The 16,052-nt window shown below is 37.9% G+C and overlaps 1 protein-coding gene across 1 annotated transcript in view; it reads right to left on the reverse strand.

Annotated features, from left to right (window-relative positions):
- Positions 1-16,052, reverse strand: part of TG (thyroglobulin) — a 139,899-nt gene that overhangs the window by 1,809 nt on the left and 122,038 nt on the right. The window contains exons 46-48 of the mRNA XM_048939555.1: positions 14,624-14,728; positions 4,166-4,306; positions 3,220-3,410 (exon numbers count right to left, since the gene is read on the reverse strand). Of these exons, the coding sequence (XP_048795512.1) occupies positions 3,220-3,410; positions 4,166-4,306; positions 14,624-14,728 (437 nt within the window). The remainder of the gene's footprint in view (positions 1-3,219; positions 3,411-4,165; positions 4,307-14,623; positions 14,729-16,052) is intronic.

The following is a 16,052-nucleotide window of genomic DNA, read 5'->3' on the forward strand; positions in this document are numbered from 1 at the left end:
ATAAAATTACTTTTGGTAAACTATCTTCAGTTTCACTGAAATTCATTTCAGTTATAAGCCAGGAACAAATGACACATCCCATCATTAAGTAATACAGTCTGATCACATAATGAAACACCTATTTGACTTTGGACAATGTATTTACATTATGGAAAGAAAATTACACGACAGTCAAGTTGGATATATGTACACAACAGATTCTATATTGAGTTGTGAATAACCTAAAAGATATGTAACTTCATAGAGGTTCTAAATATTATAGGCTTTATTCCAGATACTGGAATTTAGGAGTTTAGGAGTCACTTCATTTTCTGTAGGACTGAGACCTATGGAGCTTTGAGCCTTTATCTCTAATTTGACATCTTTAAGTCTGGGCATTTCACATGGTAGTAAATAGAGAGTTTCTGAAACATCAGTTGTAGTCTATATGAAGCAAGAAAGGTACTGATTCCAAGAAAGTGGTGAAATGGAAAAAACATGATTCATCAAAGTTGTTTGAGAATGCATCAGAACATCAGAAGAGACCCTCTACAGCTTTGCACTTGCATGTGAAAACTGGTCTGTTTTATTAGCCATGCCTTTTGCTGCCATGCTTGTGAAATCCATCAACTTGGCATGAGGCGCAAATTGCAAACCGTGACAACCAAAACTCAACAATTGGACTGGAACGTGTATCGTGCAATCCAAAGTCCTATCACAAAGGTTTATAATTACGCAAGAGCAAAAAACTGCTCTTTTTTACTGTTAAGTATGTTTTGGATTGTTTCTCATGGTAGCTGACTGCCGAATAGTCCCCTCTCCAGACACAGTGCCAGGTGCATCAGCCAAAAATGATTTGCAGCATTGCTGTCTCAAATCTACCATTCCCAATAAAGCATATGATGGGCAGGAAGCACTCCAGGAACAGAAAGTTTGGAGTAGTCATGTAACAATAGAGCTGCAAGGGTTCAGCTCAAGAAGGGAAGTACAGCAAGTAACCCTGGTGCTGGGAAATGATGAATATTGATTAAAAAATAATGGCAATGTATATCTGAAGACCATCATTCTCTTGACTGAACTGACGTGGACACATTTTACAGATTCACTTGTCCATTCATGCTGAAAGTGGTCTATGGGATCAGTGCAAATGACAGACTTGTACTGATGGGCTGACAGAGTTTTGGCATGAATTTCAGCACAACTTTCTCTAAAAAAGAAGTTGAGGGTGTTCAGCAGTCAGCATCTGAAGTTCTTACAATTCTGCTAGCTGAGCTGATGAGCATTAAGCATTTTTTTTTTTTCCATAGGACATTGGGCTCAAGCTGTTATTGAGAGAGCCACTGCAGTCACCATTCTCTGCTGATTTCTGGAGTCAAAATGGGTTTGATGTGATGTCTATTTAAGCAGAAATTGTATGAGAAGTTTCAGTATTCCAGGGTGAGAAAAGATTGAAGATGACTATAGAATCAAAGTGACAAGCCAGCATTGCCATGAGATGGAATTTAATAGAAATGAACCATGTGATTGCATTACCATGGTGCTGAGGCCAAGCAAACACTGGCTTGAAGAGAAGGCAGGGTGATGACATGTATTTTTTAAACCTTCCTTTAAACCTTTCTCTGTAAACCTCATACTGTATGACTTCTTTTTCAAAATTTGACTCATCTTGGTGAGCTCTTACAGTGCTTTTTATCTTCATCTCTCAATTTTTATAGAGATTCAACATTTGGCTTTAGCCATTGACAAGGAGAAGATATTGAACTAGACAGACCTTTGGATTGACCCATACATGAATGTTGTGTTATGTTTTCAGTTTGGACAGCTTAAAACCCCCTACATCTTAAAAGCAATCTGCCCTGTTGTGTATTTTCCCATTTTTTAAGGAATTTCTTATGAAGGCTGGAAGTAACCTCTGTCCGTGGTGCTCAGTCAACAGCTTGAGCTGTAACTTCAGCTCAGGCTGGCATTACATGGTCAGAATGCTGCAAAATTAAAGTCTCAGGAGTTCTAAAAGCTACACCCAGGACAGTTTAAATATTATATTATATTATATATATAATATTATATTAATCAATGTTTTCAAACTAGGAGTGTTTTGACCAGCAGAAAACCATCTGACAGACTGAAAGACACAAAGAGATACCAAGGAACAGATGAAAAGGCCTGCAGGAAAAATGTTTAGTCCCCTTTTGAAGAAAAGTAGTGATGTAGCCTGTTTCTTCAAAAGGAACATTAGTTCTTTGTGTTTGTATTGGAACCATCAGTTTGATGGCTCAGTCCTTTTGAGGTACTCTGTCAAACATTAGAGATGTCCTGGGTAGCTTGGTGTTTTGGACAGTGCATTTTGTTCACAGAAATGCAGCTGGCTCCCAAAGCAGAAAGTGTTGTGAAGATGAGTCCTTGGGACCTAAAATACCACTTGGGACGTAAAAATATTGTGCAGACCTCCAAGAATAATTTAAAAATCTCAGCCTGCCAAAAACGGATGTTTTTTGTTTGCTTTTCTTGAGGCTATCCAAATTTACTACCAGCACACACAAAAAGAGGTATTTATTTACTCAAATAAATTGAGCATTCAGTACAGAGCAGCAGACTGAAATTGGTCTAAATGTGCTCAGAAATATGAAAAAGAGTCAGAAGAAACCCAGATCTGCACGGAAATTGATGGTTACAAGGGAAAACTACAAGGGGTGTAATGAACACAGCTATAAAAAAAAAGTGAAATGAACTTATCTAGTCTGAAACCAAAGCATGAAGAATCCATAAGATATATCCATATCAATAAGATATAATAAGATACAGCTAAGGCCGCAGTAACAGTGATTAGAAGTTAGGGTCCCTCTCTTTATAGAAATCTCAATGCTTTCATTTTACCTGCTGCTGATATACAAAAGAGGCCAGCCTTCCAGTTAAGGTAAAATCTATATTGCAATCTATATTCAAATAAGGAGCAAATCATTAGAAGATTTAGCTTCATCATCTTTATAATTATTGCAGGAGGACTTCTCTAGCTCAATGAACAGGACAATTAAACTTCACTATGGACTAATTGCTCTGAAAGAAGTATGTTCTGTGTGGCATCTTTCAGTTTTAGGATAGTCCAAAACATGTACCCTGGACAGTGCAAGATGTTTAATCTGTGGAAAGTATTTTTCCACACATGTGAACAGTACTACAGACGAGTGAAAATGCTAAACAAATAAGTTAGCCTTATTTAACGTCAGGAAACATTCGGCTCACCTGTGGATGCTTTCAGTCTTCTAATATAATCAGACCAAAAGGAACAGTCTGCTTTTTTCAATCCTTTAAGAGTAGGCATTGAAATGGTGAATTCTTTGTAGTTATCTCCATCATCATTTGGCAGAAACATTGGCCAGAGTGGCAGCAACCGTGACATTTTTCTTGAGAAACTATGAGGATAGTTTGGATTTCTAAAGGGAATGAGAGAAATGATTTTTAGAAAATAATGACATGAGCAGTAGAATCAGAACACTAGATCAGCTGGGTCAAGGAAATGCATATCCAGTCTTTTTGACCAGTAGGATTCAAATCCAGCCCAGATTGTTGAATAGTTCATGGTACCTCATCGGATAGTCCCTTGTTAGTCTGGTTCATTTCCTAGGGAACAGGTACACAGAGCTCGTGTGGACACAGGCTCATCAGCATCCTCAGCAGCTCTCAGTCCCAGAGCAATACAATATAATGTAAAGAGCTTGTGAAGCTGTTGTTCCCACACTAGCTTTCTAGAGATACTCCTCGTTCTCAATTATGGCCGGAACACAGTAAAGCTGAGGGTCATTCTCATGGTAGTTGGAAAACGTGTTCAGTCTGTCTTTATGTGCTTTCCCCCTTCTGGTGGTAATAAGGGAAGCCTAAGCTTCATATCTGGAATCCTAGAAGGCTCTGAAACAACATCTAGCCCCTTATATTTAAGTAGATTTTGCAGATGCTCCATGAAAATAAATTTCTTACTACTTCTAACTATGAATCATACTACAAATCTTCAATATCTACTTGAAAATATGGCTATGTCTTTCCAATACTTTTTGACCAAAGAACCATTGGTAGGAATACAAATTGTTAGAGGAAATGGAGCTTACCTAAGTGATGGCAGGAGTTGACTTACATTCACTCTACTCTTTGCACTCTCCCCACCCACAGAATCTCTTAAATGTCATGTATTTACCCAGAGTTCACAAAATTGGAGATATACTGCATAATTTGTAAGGAAAGGCTCTTTTCTTCCAGAGTAAATTGGTCTTCATACTTGGGGTAGAATGGCAGTCCAAATGCATATTGAACATCCAGCAAGAGCTCCAGACCTGAACTAAAAAAATATTGCATGAAGATAATTAAAACCATCATTTATTTATTTGGAGGAGAAAGGGAGCTAATTTAATTCAGAAAATAAAGCAATTTTTAAAATAATTAATGACCATTAATAATAATTTTCTGAGCTGTGAGATTTCTTCAATTCAGAATGTAAAGTGTAAGTGATAACAAGGAGAATTTGCAATTAAAGGTCTTCAGCTTGTTTGTAGGGGAAATTGTGGACAGCAGGGCACATTTGCAAAGTTAACTAGGCATGTAATAGAATGTCATTTGGATATTGCTTAAATGCCTATTAGTTTTTGTACAGATTTTCACTAACATTAAATTCAGAAAGCAGAAGCAAATGGTGACATGGAATCTGGCAGCCAGTTTGGAAGGTTAATTATATTTTATTTCACAAACTTGAAATAAAATCTTGGCCTTCTAACTGGCAATTGGAGATTTTCCATTGACTTCATTGAGGCCAGGATTCTGGTCCAAGTCTTTGGATAAAGAAAGATGTAATAGGAGATGTTTATGAAGATTTCTCTTATATATAGTTTTAATCTAATTTCTGGGCTGGCTGGGTGGTTTTGGATCATACAATCTGTTCCCTCCAAGTTTTATATGGCAGTCAAGTCAAAACAGCTTGAAATAATCACCTAGATCAAATTTAAGAAAGAATCATTGTTTACTTCCATGTAATAATTAACACATATAATAGGTAATTTTTTAACAATTCGGAGGCAAGATTGCCCATGAAAGACCCTTGCAGGACTTAGTAGCAAATTTTATACAACTCAATATTATCAAGCCTTGAGGAAAAAACAGCAGGCAGCTTTCATTAATAACATTACAACTACATTAGTCTCAATCTATAGCTTTACATCACAGATCTGAACAGGATATTTCTGGTCTGGAGGCCATTTGCATTTTTTGTATCATGAATTTAAACAAATATCCTATTGACTTGGTTAAATGCTGCATGAAGACAGACAGCATCAGGGGACCTGAGAGAAGGAACAGATGTCTGTGAGCAGAGACAAACAAATCCCAGATCCACTCAAAAGAATTTCATCTGCAGTGGCTGCAGAGGTTGTTGTTGAAAGGTGGCACAACTGAAACTATTTTATATTTGGACGTGAAATGCAGCACTGATCTGACCCAGATAATGTCTCTCATAGAACAAGGCTTGTATTTCAAACCATCATGGGCAGGTGGACTGCAAGCAAGATGACTTGTTCACTTTTTATGAGTGGTGGCACTACCCTCTCTCTATTTTGAAAAACAAGCACACAACCCTCTAAATGAAATACATCTTTGGCTGTATTTTCCTTAGTCTTATCATAATACCTCAGTAATACTTTGCATCTGGAAAGCAAATTATTCACAGATTATTCACCAAAAAAATGCAGAACTGAAACAAGATTAAAGCATATTTTTCTTCCCCAAATGTTTACTGAAGGATTAAGCAAGATCATAGTTTAATAATTTTACTTTAAAAATAATTTGCTTGGCTCAATACATTACAGCAATATTTAGTGTCAGTACTGCTGCAACTACATACTTGAAGGAGCTATTATCTTTTTGATTAAAAAGTCACTTTTTAATAGAACAGATGACATAAAATTAGTGTAGATGGAACGAAGAGACAAGCTTACACTTCTAAGGAAGTTGTAGCAGGAGCAAATTTAGCTCAAAATCTAAAATGACTGAGTTAGTAGTGAAAGTTTACACAAAAACAAATGTTATCAGCCCTTGTTTCTAAAGTAACATCTGTTAAAATCATAGCCCAGATTAAAAAACAGAAAGCTCCTAAAGAATTACTTTATTAGGATTGAAAATATTTATTTACTATTTATTTATTATTAATATTTATTTATTTAATGTTTGTTTGTTTATATTATTTTCATATTCATTAGGGCCACAAAAATGATCCAAGGGATGAAACGCCTCCACTACAAGGACAGGCTGAGAGAACTGAGGCTGTTAAGCCTGGAGAAAAGAAAGGTCCAGAGTGACCTGATAGGAGCCTCTCAGTATCTAAAGAGTGGTTATAAGAGAGAAGGGGACAGATTATTTAGCAGGGTCTGTTGTGATGAGACAAGGGGGAATGGTTTCAAACTAAAAGAGGAGAGGTTTAGATTGGATATAGGGGATAAATTTTTTACAATAAGAGTGGTTTTTTTTTACAGTAAGAGTGGTGAGGCACTGGAACAGGTTGTCCAGAGAGGAGGTGGATGCCCCGTCCCTGGAGGCATTCAAGGTCAGGCTGGACAGAGCTCTGAGCAACCTGCTCTAGCTGTAGGTGCCCCTGATCATTGCAGAGGAGTTGGACCAGATGATCTTTAAGGGTCTCTTCCCACTGAGATGATTCTATGATTCTAAGATACAATAAAAGTCTAGGGGTTTAGTACAGAGCAAAAAGTGGTACAAAACTCTACCATTTCGTGGGCTGCTTTCTGACTGGAGGTACTACATCCTCACCTGTGAGTATCAGTAGTAAGAGGATGAAGAAGAAAACATAATCTTAAAAGTGAAAGGAGGAACAAATATGTCTGTACAGGTCTGCAGTAGATTTAAGACAACTGTGAAAGATCTAAATGGTCATTAAATGGAAAATATCAAGGACAGTTTTTACTCTTCACAGAATCACATAATCACCAAGGTTGGAAAAGACCTTCAAGATCATCCAGTCCAACCATCCACCTATCACCAATAGTACTCACTAAACCATGTCCCTCGACACAAAATCCAAATGTTTCTTCAGACTCTGATCACCATTCATTATTGTCAGAAGTGAGCAGCTAGAAATACCCAAATAGGGATTCTGGAGTAGGATGTAGTATTTTTGAGCTGATAAAGATCTCAATGTAGCAGCAAGTAGTTAAAATATTTTTACTAGAGTGGGACAGAGTGGGCAGTGACAGATAAGCATGTATAGCTTTGCTGCTAGCTCTGCATAGACGTTGTCCCCAACTGCACTTCTGACACCCCAGGGTTCCACACAGGTGACTTATCAGCATCAACTCTAATTGGAAAAATGCAGAGTCCAACAGCTGGTAAAGGACATGTAGCTGAAAGGGAGGACTGCACAGACAATTTAAAAAAATGGGTTTTAAAACTGCTTTTAAGGAAGAAAAACTAATATATATATATGTAATATAAACATAGCTCTAGCTAGAGTTTGGCTAGAATTGTCAGTAAATTAGTCAGGCTAAAAGAAAACAAGTTGAAGATTAATAAGTCTGGCATTATTTATTTTTCAGTCTTTCTAGCTGTAGTGACCAATAAAAATAGATATTTTAGCCCTCATAAAGCATAGATAACTATTATCAGAATAATTTTCCAATATATATGGTTCTATATATATATGGTTAATATATATGGTTAAGAAAAAGAAATGCATATGTCGCCATGTTTTTCAATGTGGCTTTTTGCTTTATTTATTTATTTTATTTATTTCTGACTGATACCTACACAACAGAACCACAGAAATGGATACAGAACTCCACTGGAGAACATTACACAGTGCTACTATGTAATAGGAATTTAGCTAATGTTTACACTCCAAATTTCTGGATAGTAGTCTCAGACACAGGGTTTGGTATTTGGGTGGTCCTACGCGGAGCCAGGAGTTGGACTCGATGATCCTTATGGGTCCCTTTCAACTCAGTATATTCTAGGATTCTATGACTGATTCTATCTTTATTCATATCAATGCTTTTGGACAATTTTCTTCATACTCCTTTATATAAAATTTATGTACTCTACACACTGCCTGTCTTATGATATAAGCAACCTTTTTCTACTAAGGCTGCAATCAAAAGATTGATAGGCTTTAGGCAAATATGGAATGATAGCCGCATTTCTTAAGCCACACCTTCAACAATCCTGATCCTCAATAGCACACGTTTGCAGGGCAAATATATATATATATATATGCATAACAAAGGATAGATGTATGTTAACAGAAATATAATGAGGCAGCGTAAGTACTGGTGTGACCTCTGCAGTTCTGGAGATGCATTTCTTTCTTTGTGTCTCCTCACATTACAAAGTACTGCCAAACTAAGAGCATGTGAAAAACAGATTAATACTTTTATTTCTTTCTTCTTTTCAGGAAAATCAGGACATATGGAAAAAGCTTAATTCCTACCAGGATTTAACTGCCAAGTTTATCCTCCTTTGTACCAAAAAGGCCCTATGGATACATGTGATTTGTGAAAGTATCCTGGAGTTTGCTGTGTCTTTTCCACTTGGTTTACTCCCAGTACACACAGTGTTCTACTTTGCACTATAAGGTTGCGCCAATGGAAGAATGTAAAACTGAAATAGCAGACAATAAATTCAAGAACCTGAAATCTCACAGAAACAAACAACAAAAAAGCTAAAAGTCATTAATATTAGTAAAGGAAGGAAGCACTGTTACCATCTCAGATGTCTTAAATAACAGATTATAGAATTTTGCCTGGAAACTTCTGTATTAAAAAGTCAGCAATAAGCATGTTGACACTTTTGTGCATTTTGGGGGATCAGTATGCTAAATGAATGGATGGATTTCCTTAAAAAGTGTATGTGTTCATCCAAAGCCCAGAACATCAAGAAAGGTCTCTCCAGCTATATGGACTATGGGTTAATCTGCTAGATTACATTTTCTGGGAACATCACATGCTATTGCAGCACAGGCGTTGCTGAAATAGTTCTGTACTTTTCTGAGTCTCTTAGCTGAATTTTGCTTAACCTGAAAGTAATTTTTGATGCATCTGAGCTTGGTGCTTTGCCTTTGTATATCTATGGCTAAACACCAAGATTAGATCCAAGTTCTGAAAAATCTGCTGAATGATAAAGGTCCCTAAGCCACTCTGTGGGAAGAAAAAACAAGTTGTCTAGACCTCAACCCTTCAGCAGCACAGACTCTGTATAAAGACTTGAGAATGATGTGGCTGAATCAGTAAAAGAGTATTTTCATAGCTGTTACAAGCAAAACGCAACAGAAAAGGCAAGAGGGAAAAGAAGCAGTTCCAACAAGAACAGCAAAACAATAACTTTTAGGAGATAAGAAGGAGGACAAATTTATAGCGAGCAGTGACAAGCTGTCGTGGCAGCAGTGTACTACCTAAAGTCACAGTGGCACCTGCCCAGCTATGGAAGCAGCAGGCGTTGTATTTACTCTTTTTACCATTTCTGTGTTTAGGTGAAGTACTTTGAAGTCCAGAGATGCACATTTCTGCTTGCCTCCATAGCACTGTTCAGCTGTGGCACTCCGTACTATAGGATGTTGCTACTCGTGGACTAATAGCTATTGTCATGGGTAAAGCCTCTAGTGGATAATGCATAGAGGCCAGATTAAAGCATCGCAGAGCATGGGATACTCACATACTGCCAGAGATATAGCTATCACAGAAGCGAAAGAGTAGAAAATCTCCTTTATTTAAAGTGATATTAAAACCAGCGAGAGTTAGAACAGCATGCATATTAAGAAGAAAATGAAAGTACTTCACATAGCTAATTGGTTCAAATCCATTAACTGTGTGAAGTATTAAGTATGGGAAACATAAACCGTGTTAAGTTTTAACGGAGTGAAATACATATATATATATATATATATATATGTCTGTCTGTCTGTATGTATGTATATATTAATCAGTCAGGAGTTCCCATCTTCAGGATTATGGGAATCACATTAAGTGCCACAGAAATCCAGCCAGCTATGTTCACCTTGGCATGGAGCAGTCTTTTAACAGTTCACATCAACATATAAAAGAGCGTATAGTCAGGAGGTGGAGACAGCCCCAACTGAAATGACTCAAAGTAGACAGCAGCTTATATGTCCAGTGCACAAGTTAACAAAAGCACGTGTGACAATTATTATGGTAAAGTTAATGACTACAAAAAAGACAGAGCCTCTTGAAGTCTCAGTTTAGATCCCTCCAGTGATAACGATGATGTTTTGCTGATGATCTTGACTCCTTAGTGAGCAGAGTACTAAAATCTGTCCATCTTCTTTAAGACTGTACATTTGGCACTACAGTGTGACTAGGAAACTATGCTGTTCTGGAAAGCAGTGCTGCTTCATATCCCAGTAAAATGCAACAATCACCCAGAAATCTCTTCAAGGGTTAACAAGGCAAGTCTTTGTACAGTTAATAATATTATCTCTGTCAAAACATACTTCTCCTATCACACATTTCCTTACTTTAACTAAAAATTCAGCTTTCCCCACTAATCTTAGGCAGTGCTGAGCAGCCACATTCCTCCTGCAGTTTAGAATAACTGTTTACTCCAAGGCCTAAATGTTTTCAAGAAGAGTGCAAGAAAATGGCATCTGGGTTACATATATTTTCACCACAGATCATTAGTGCAGGAGCTGGCTACACATCCTGCTTTATTCAAATAGGAACTGAAGACTAAAGCAGAAATGGTGTCATGCCAAGCTTGGGAGAATATTACTGCATGGAAGGAGATATTTTGCCCCCTGGAAGATCAGTTTATCTATATGACAACTGTCAGTTTATGGCCGTACTTGATTTTCTACATATGTCAGAGACATCAGTGGGAGTGTGATGTTTAGTCCTGACCTTGTGTGTCTGAGTGTGCATCTGTAAGTTCTAGAAACATCCATTTGTCACATGAACTTTCACTAATGGATTTCTACTGCTAAAACTTTCCTCCCTGTTTAATAACTTTTGGCCTATTTCTCATCATTCCAGTTGGGTTTGTCTTCACTGGATGACTTCTTGTCCCTTTTGTTTATCTTGCTGTGAATTATTAAGAGACTGTTCTATGTGAAATGAGAAGAAATATCAGTATTTTTCATCTCTCCATTTTAACTCTTTCCTCTGTTACACATCAGGAGGACACACATAAAATAGTAGAGAGGTGACAGAGCCGAAATTGAAGAATGTGCAATATACATGTTCTATCTGTGCAGGAGCCTAATAAGTGAATGGTAATTTCCACAGTCAAAATATTTTATCTGAGAGTAAATAGTTTTCTGTTGCTACAATTATCTGAACCCATTCCAATACCTCTGCGAGGTAGTCACTAGTCATAGATAATTTGTATTATTATCATTATCATCTTAATATTATAGGCAATGAGAGAAACATCTATATCTTGTGTAAACTGAGATCACAGGTAGAATTTAGACATCCAAGACTCAAAAAACATTTCATCTGTTATGCTGTCCTGTGGACATAATGCTGTAGAAATTTACATTTTTACAAACAGAAGTCAGAGCAAACCTAGATGTGATCCAATATCAAACAGGCTGAGAAAATATTTTTCTATCAAATGCCTGAGTGACCAGAATATCTAATAAGGTATTCCTCCATCTACATTCACTGAGGAGAACTGATTCAGTATGTGCACTCACAGAAAAACCCAGATATACCTACTACAGGCAAAACATTCAGTTTTTGCATTCATTAACAGAAAGAAATGGCTGTATTAGTGTTCTCCTCTTGACAAATGTAGTAGTCTGAATGTTGCCAGGGTCTCAGATTCAGTTCTCACCTCTCCTGAGGAGGTTCAAACCACACAACCTATCTTCTAGCTTAAGCTGATGTTGTTACTCTGCCTCTGTTCCTCCTCTTAAGGAGAGTCCTGATTTTCAAGGAAGAACCTGAGAACTGGCAGGATTCAGGTGGTTATGGATGTCTCTTGGGAGTCAATAACATGGTTGACATATCTTTGTCTAGTAAATTCCACTTGAAGATTGTTTCATGTACATCATCATTGTAATCCCATAGGAATATCACCCATTATGTTCCCATACACTGCATTTTGTCAGTTTCAGATTACTGAGGGTTTCTCACAGTTTTTAGCCTCTCTCTCATGAGAAGCAACTAGCCTCCACAGCACTGCTACACTGGCATGCAGTGAGGCTGCTGGAAAGCATGCAATGCGTGTTTGCAATATAGAGGGAAGGATGCCACAGGGAGAAGGAAAGAGGTCAGTCACATGATGAAAATGGGATAGAGAATAAAGGAGTCATTTAGGAATGAATGTCAATAATGTTTAAACAAAAAACTTGGAGCATATTCAGCAGCAGACCTAGTGAGTTGTCTTTGGGAAATCTGTCATGTGCAAAGCAGAAGCCCTATGGAAAACAAGGGTATCAATTCATAAGCTGTCAGGTTGTACTATCAAAAGAGGCCTGTTGGTATATAAACAAGATAAATTCTACCATTTATTTTTAAATGCTTGGATTTAAAACTAAGATGATGTTTATTTCAACAAAATTAAGCATGAAAAATAAATAATATTTTTAAATAAGTAATAATAAATATTTTTAAAGAGAGTTATGAAAAAGTAAACTAACAAATTTAGTGCTAAAATTTAAAATAATTAGCTTAAAAGATCACTAACAATGTAGATATTACTGAAATGCATAGCTAAGTCCTACATAAACCATTATTTTCCCAGAGAGGTAACAGGAGCCCATGAGACGTTTTTCATAGGACTAGTTAGAAGAGGAAATCCTTATCCATTCAAAATCCCTGCCTTAAAACCAGTGACTTTCAGTTGCAAAATGACTATTTCATCTCTGTTCAAACATCTTATTTATGTCTGATGACTGCATCACTATCATTCTCCAAACCAAGAGGGAACTTGCTAGCTTATTTGCAAACACAACTTTTCTTTCTGTGTGGCTGGATTTTTGGCATACCATAGCTCAGCTCTATTTGCAGCCTTGTGAAAGCCACTTATCTGAGCCTCTCGGTAGCCAAACAGAGTACTGTGAACATTCCCACTGGAGCTGCCAGAAAAGTAATGACTCCCCAAGGATTAAGTTCTTTTCTGCTAAAAAGAAAGCGAGTCTGTTACCACAACATAATGGCCTTCATCTGTAACCTGGATCTTGGCTGGCTTCTTTCAAGTGCTTTTTCACTATGCTATCAGGAAAGGAAAGAAATGCATAGTTTATAGGCAACTTCTCAGTATCAAATGGTGCCAGTAGGAATGCACTGTCCACTCCCCTGAGCCCTTCCAAACAATTGTGGCTTCTCATCTCTTTAGAGAAAGCCTCAGAAAACAGAAAGGGTCTCAAAAACCTTATTTAGATAAATGAACGGGACAATATGGAGTGCAGGGGGTGAATACTGCTCCTCCATAAGGACACTTAGCAGATCCCTTTTGTTAAGCAGCCCTGTGGGCTTTGCTGCTCTGATGTGGGGGGCAGGAGGACTGTGAAAGTGGGGTACCAGGAGGTACCACAGTGTGCTACACAGCACCCAGAGTGCTAACCACTGCCCACAGACATCAGTGTCTCATCCTGACTTCTGGAAGGGTCTAGGTTTGAATAAAGTTACCACTTAGATCTTTCATATCAAAAATATATATCATATCATATGATGCAACTTCCAAAAAATTTTCAAACAAGCTGCAACATGAAGGCTGACATAGAGCTTCTGTCTGCAAATGCTTGTCATCAAAAATATTTTCTCTCCCATGAGACAGTCTGCTGGCTGATTAGAAGTTACAGTGCTAGAGCAGGAAGGAACAAATGCCAGAGCCTGACCACAGTGAAGGCCATCCAGTATAGTTGTGGTGCAGCTGCACTGACTTCAAAAGGGGGCAGTGTTTAATTGGTGTTCAGTTCTTAAAAATGTGTACCCCATTTATCTTGAGATCTGTGAACTCCAGGTGACTTAGAACACATTCTGCTTTTTTTGTGGAAGATTTATCAGGTACAAAGAAGAAATCTGAAATACTATCTGGAATTGCCAACACTAAAATAATAGAACCATAGGATCATTTCAGTTGGAAAAGATCCTTGAAGGTTATCAAGTCCAACTCCCTGCACTGACCAGGGACACCAACAGCTAGATCAGCTTGCTCAGAGCTCCTTCCAACCTGATCTTGAATGTCTCCAGGGATGGGGCATCCCCCTACCCTCTGGGCAACCTGTTCCAGTGCCTCACCACCCTTATCCTAAAAGCATTTTCCTTATATCCAATCTAAATCTTCCCTTTAGATATGGAAAGGTCGCTCTTGCATCTCCCTGGAGCCTTTTCTTCTTCAGGCTGAGCAGCCCCAGCCTGTACCTCCTTGTAGGGGAGGTACACCATCCCTTAGGATAGGTAAGCTGGAAAAGCAAAACCTAACTTAGACATCTAACATGAAGTGCCTGAGTTCAGAAACATGAGTCCTAAAGAGTCAACAGAGGAATAACCTATAAAAGCCCAATCCCAATCCTCTTTTCTTAATCCAAATTGTTCATTTGAGTTATCTACATCTGTCCTTCTACTCCACAGAGTGCTCAAACAGACAGCCATGTTTTGGCAATCTCTAAATCTGATGAAAACAAAAAAACTTTTCTCCTTACCTGCTCTCTGAGCTTGCAGGCACGTGGTACATGAAGACATTTCCTCTGGAGTTAGCAGCCCAGTGATTGGCCATGCTTATGATGGGACATGTGATAAACTGGTCACTGTTTAAAAAGGAGGAGTGGGGAACAGACATAGTCACATAACAAAAATTTATACCCTCCTTTAAATCTTTCAAAGTAGCTCATATCTCTACCTTCAGCTGTATTGAAACAAAACACATTTACTCTGTTTACTCCACGGAAACTAGGATTTAGTTTATCTGCACTTGCACTTTTATGGAGTGCTGAACAATAATGATGATAATAAATACACTGAATCAATCATGAAATGAAACAAAAAACTTTCCTTTTTTAGTCCAGTTTATGGGGACTCAGGCTGGCAACACTAAAAGTTTCCATGTAGCATGAATATGTTGTAGTCTTGTCTAGTAAACAGACATTTCCCAGGTTAAGGATCACTGATATTGCTTCAGTATTTGAATCTGTGTGATTTTTTGCATAGAATTTCCAGAGCTGGCATAGGTAAGAGGTCCCTATTGAAGATGTACTGCAGGGCTCAGCAATAGCTGGTGCAGCTGCATATCTGGGAGAGAAAGGTTAAACATGAAGAGTGCAATGAGACAGTGAAATGATCCATCTGGGCATGCAATATGAAGGTATGAGTGAATGCAAATATATGTAAACCTTCCTAGCTTCCATCATCCCCAGAAGAGAGGCTGGAAGTCTGTGATGTGGAGTGAATGGTAGCTGGAAAGAGCTTTAAGAGGTAGGCAGAGAGAGCCAGACACCTTACTGCATGATATTTCATTGTGATTCCTCAAGGCAATATCATACATACAGAAGTATATCATCATTTCTCATTTAAAAAGCACACAGACTCGAGGATGCTCAAGGACATATTTATATATCCATAACTATATGAGCACACACAAATGTATCTGCTGCAGAAGTGAGAGGTTACCAATCACAGCCTAGTGACTCTGAAGCACTAGTTGTTCCTTCAGACTTGGTGGATTAAAAAAAAATGACTGGTGGCAAGAAACAACAGTGCCAGAGAAGCATAAAAACACACTGCTATATTTAACTAATACAATTCTGCAAGCCACGAGTTGGGTAGCTATTTTGGTTCAGCAGTTTATTTTAAGCTGAACTCTGAGACCACAAGCTATGGGCTGGCTGACCACAATGTTCTTTGACAGTTATGGTTGACAACACCCATATGAAATGAAAGTTACCATTCTTCACATACCTATCAGCACAAGTTTGTACATGAGAAAACAGCCTTTGAAAATTGTGGAGAGCATTAGCTCTCAAGAAATGCTTTGAAATACATAGGAATGACCTGCTTAATTACAACATGAAGCAAATGACATTTTAAACTGTTTCTAATTTGGTGTTATGGAGGAAAGAATAAGCCAGCTATTCT

This window comes from Lagopus muta, chromosome 3 (genome assembly GCF_023343835.1).
Source record: "Lagopus muta isolate bLagMut1 chromosome 3, bLagMut1 primary, whole genome shotgun sequence".
Lineage (NCBI taxonomy): Eukaryota > Metazoa > Chordata > Aves > Galliformes > Phasianidae > Lagopus > Lagopus muta.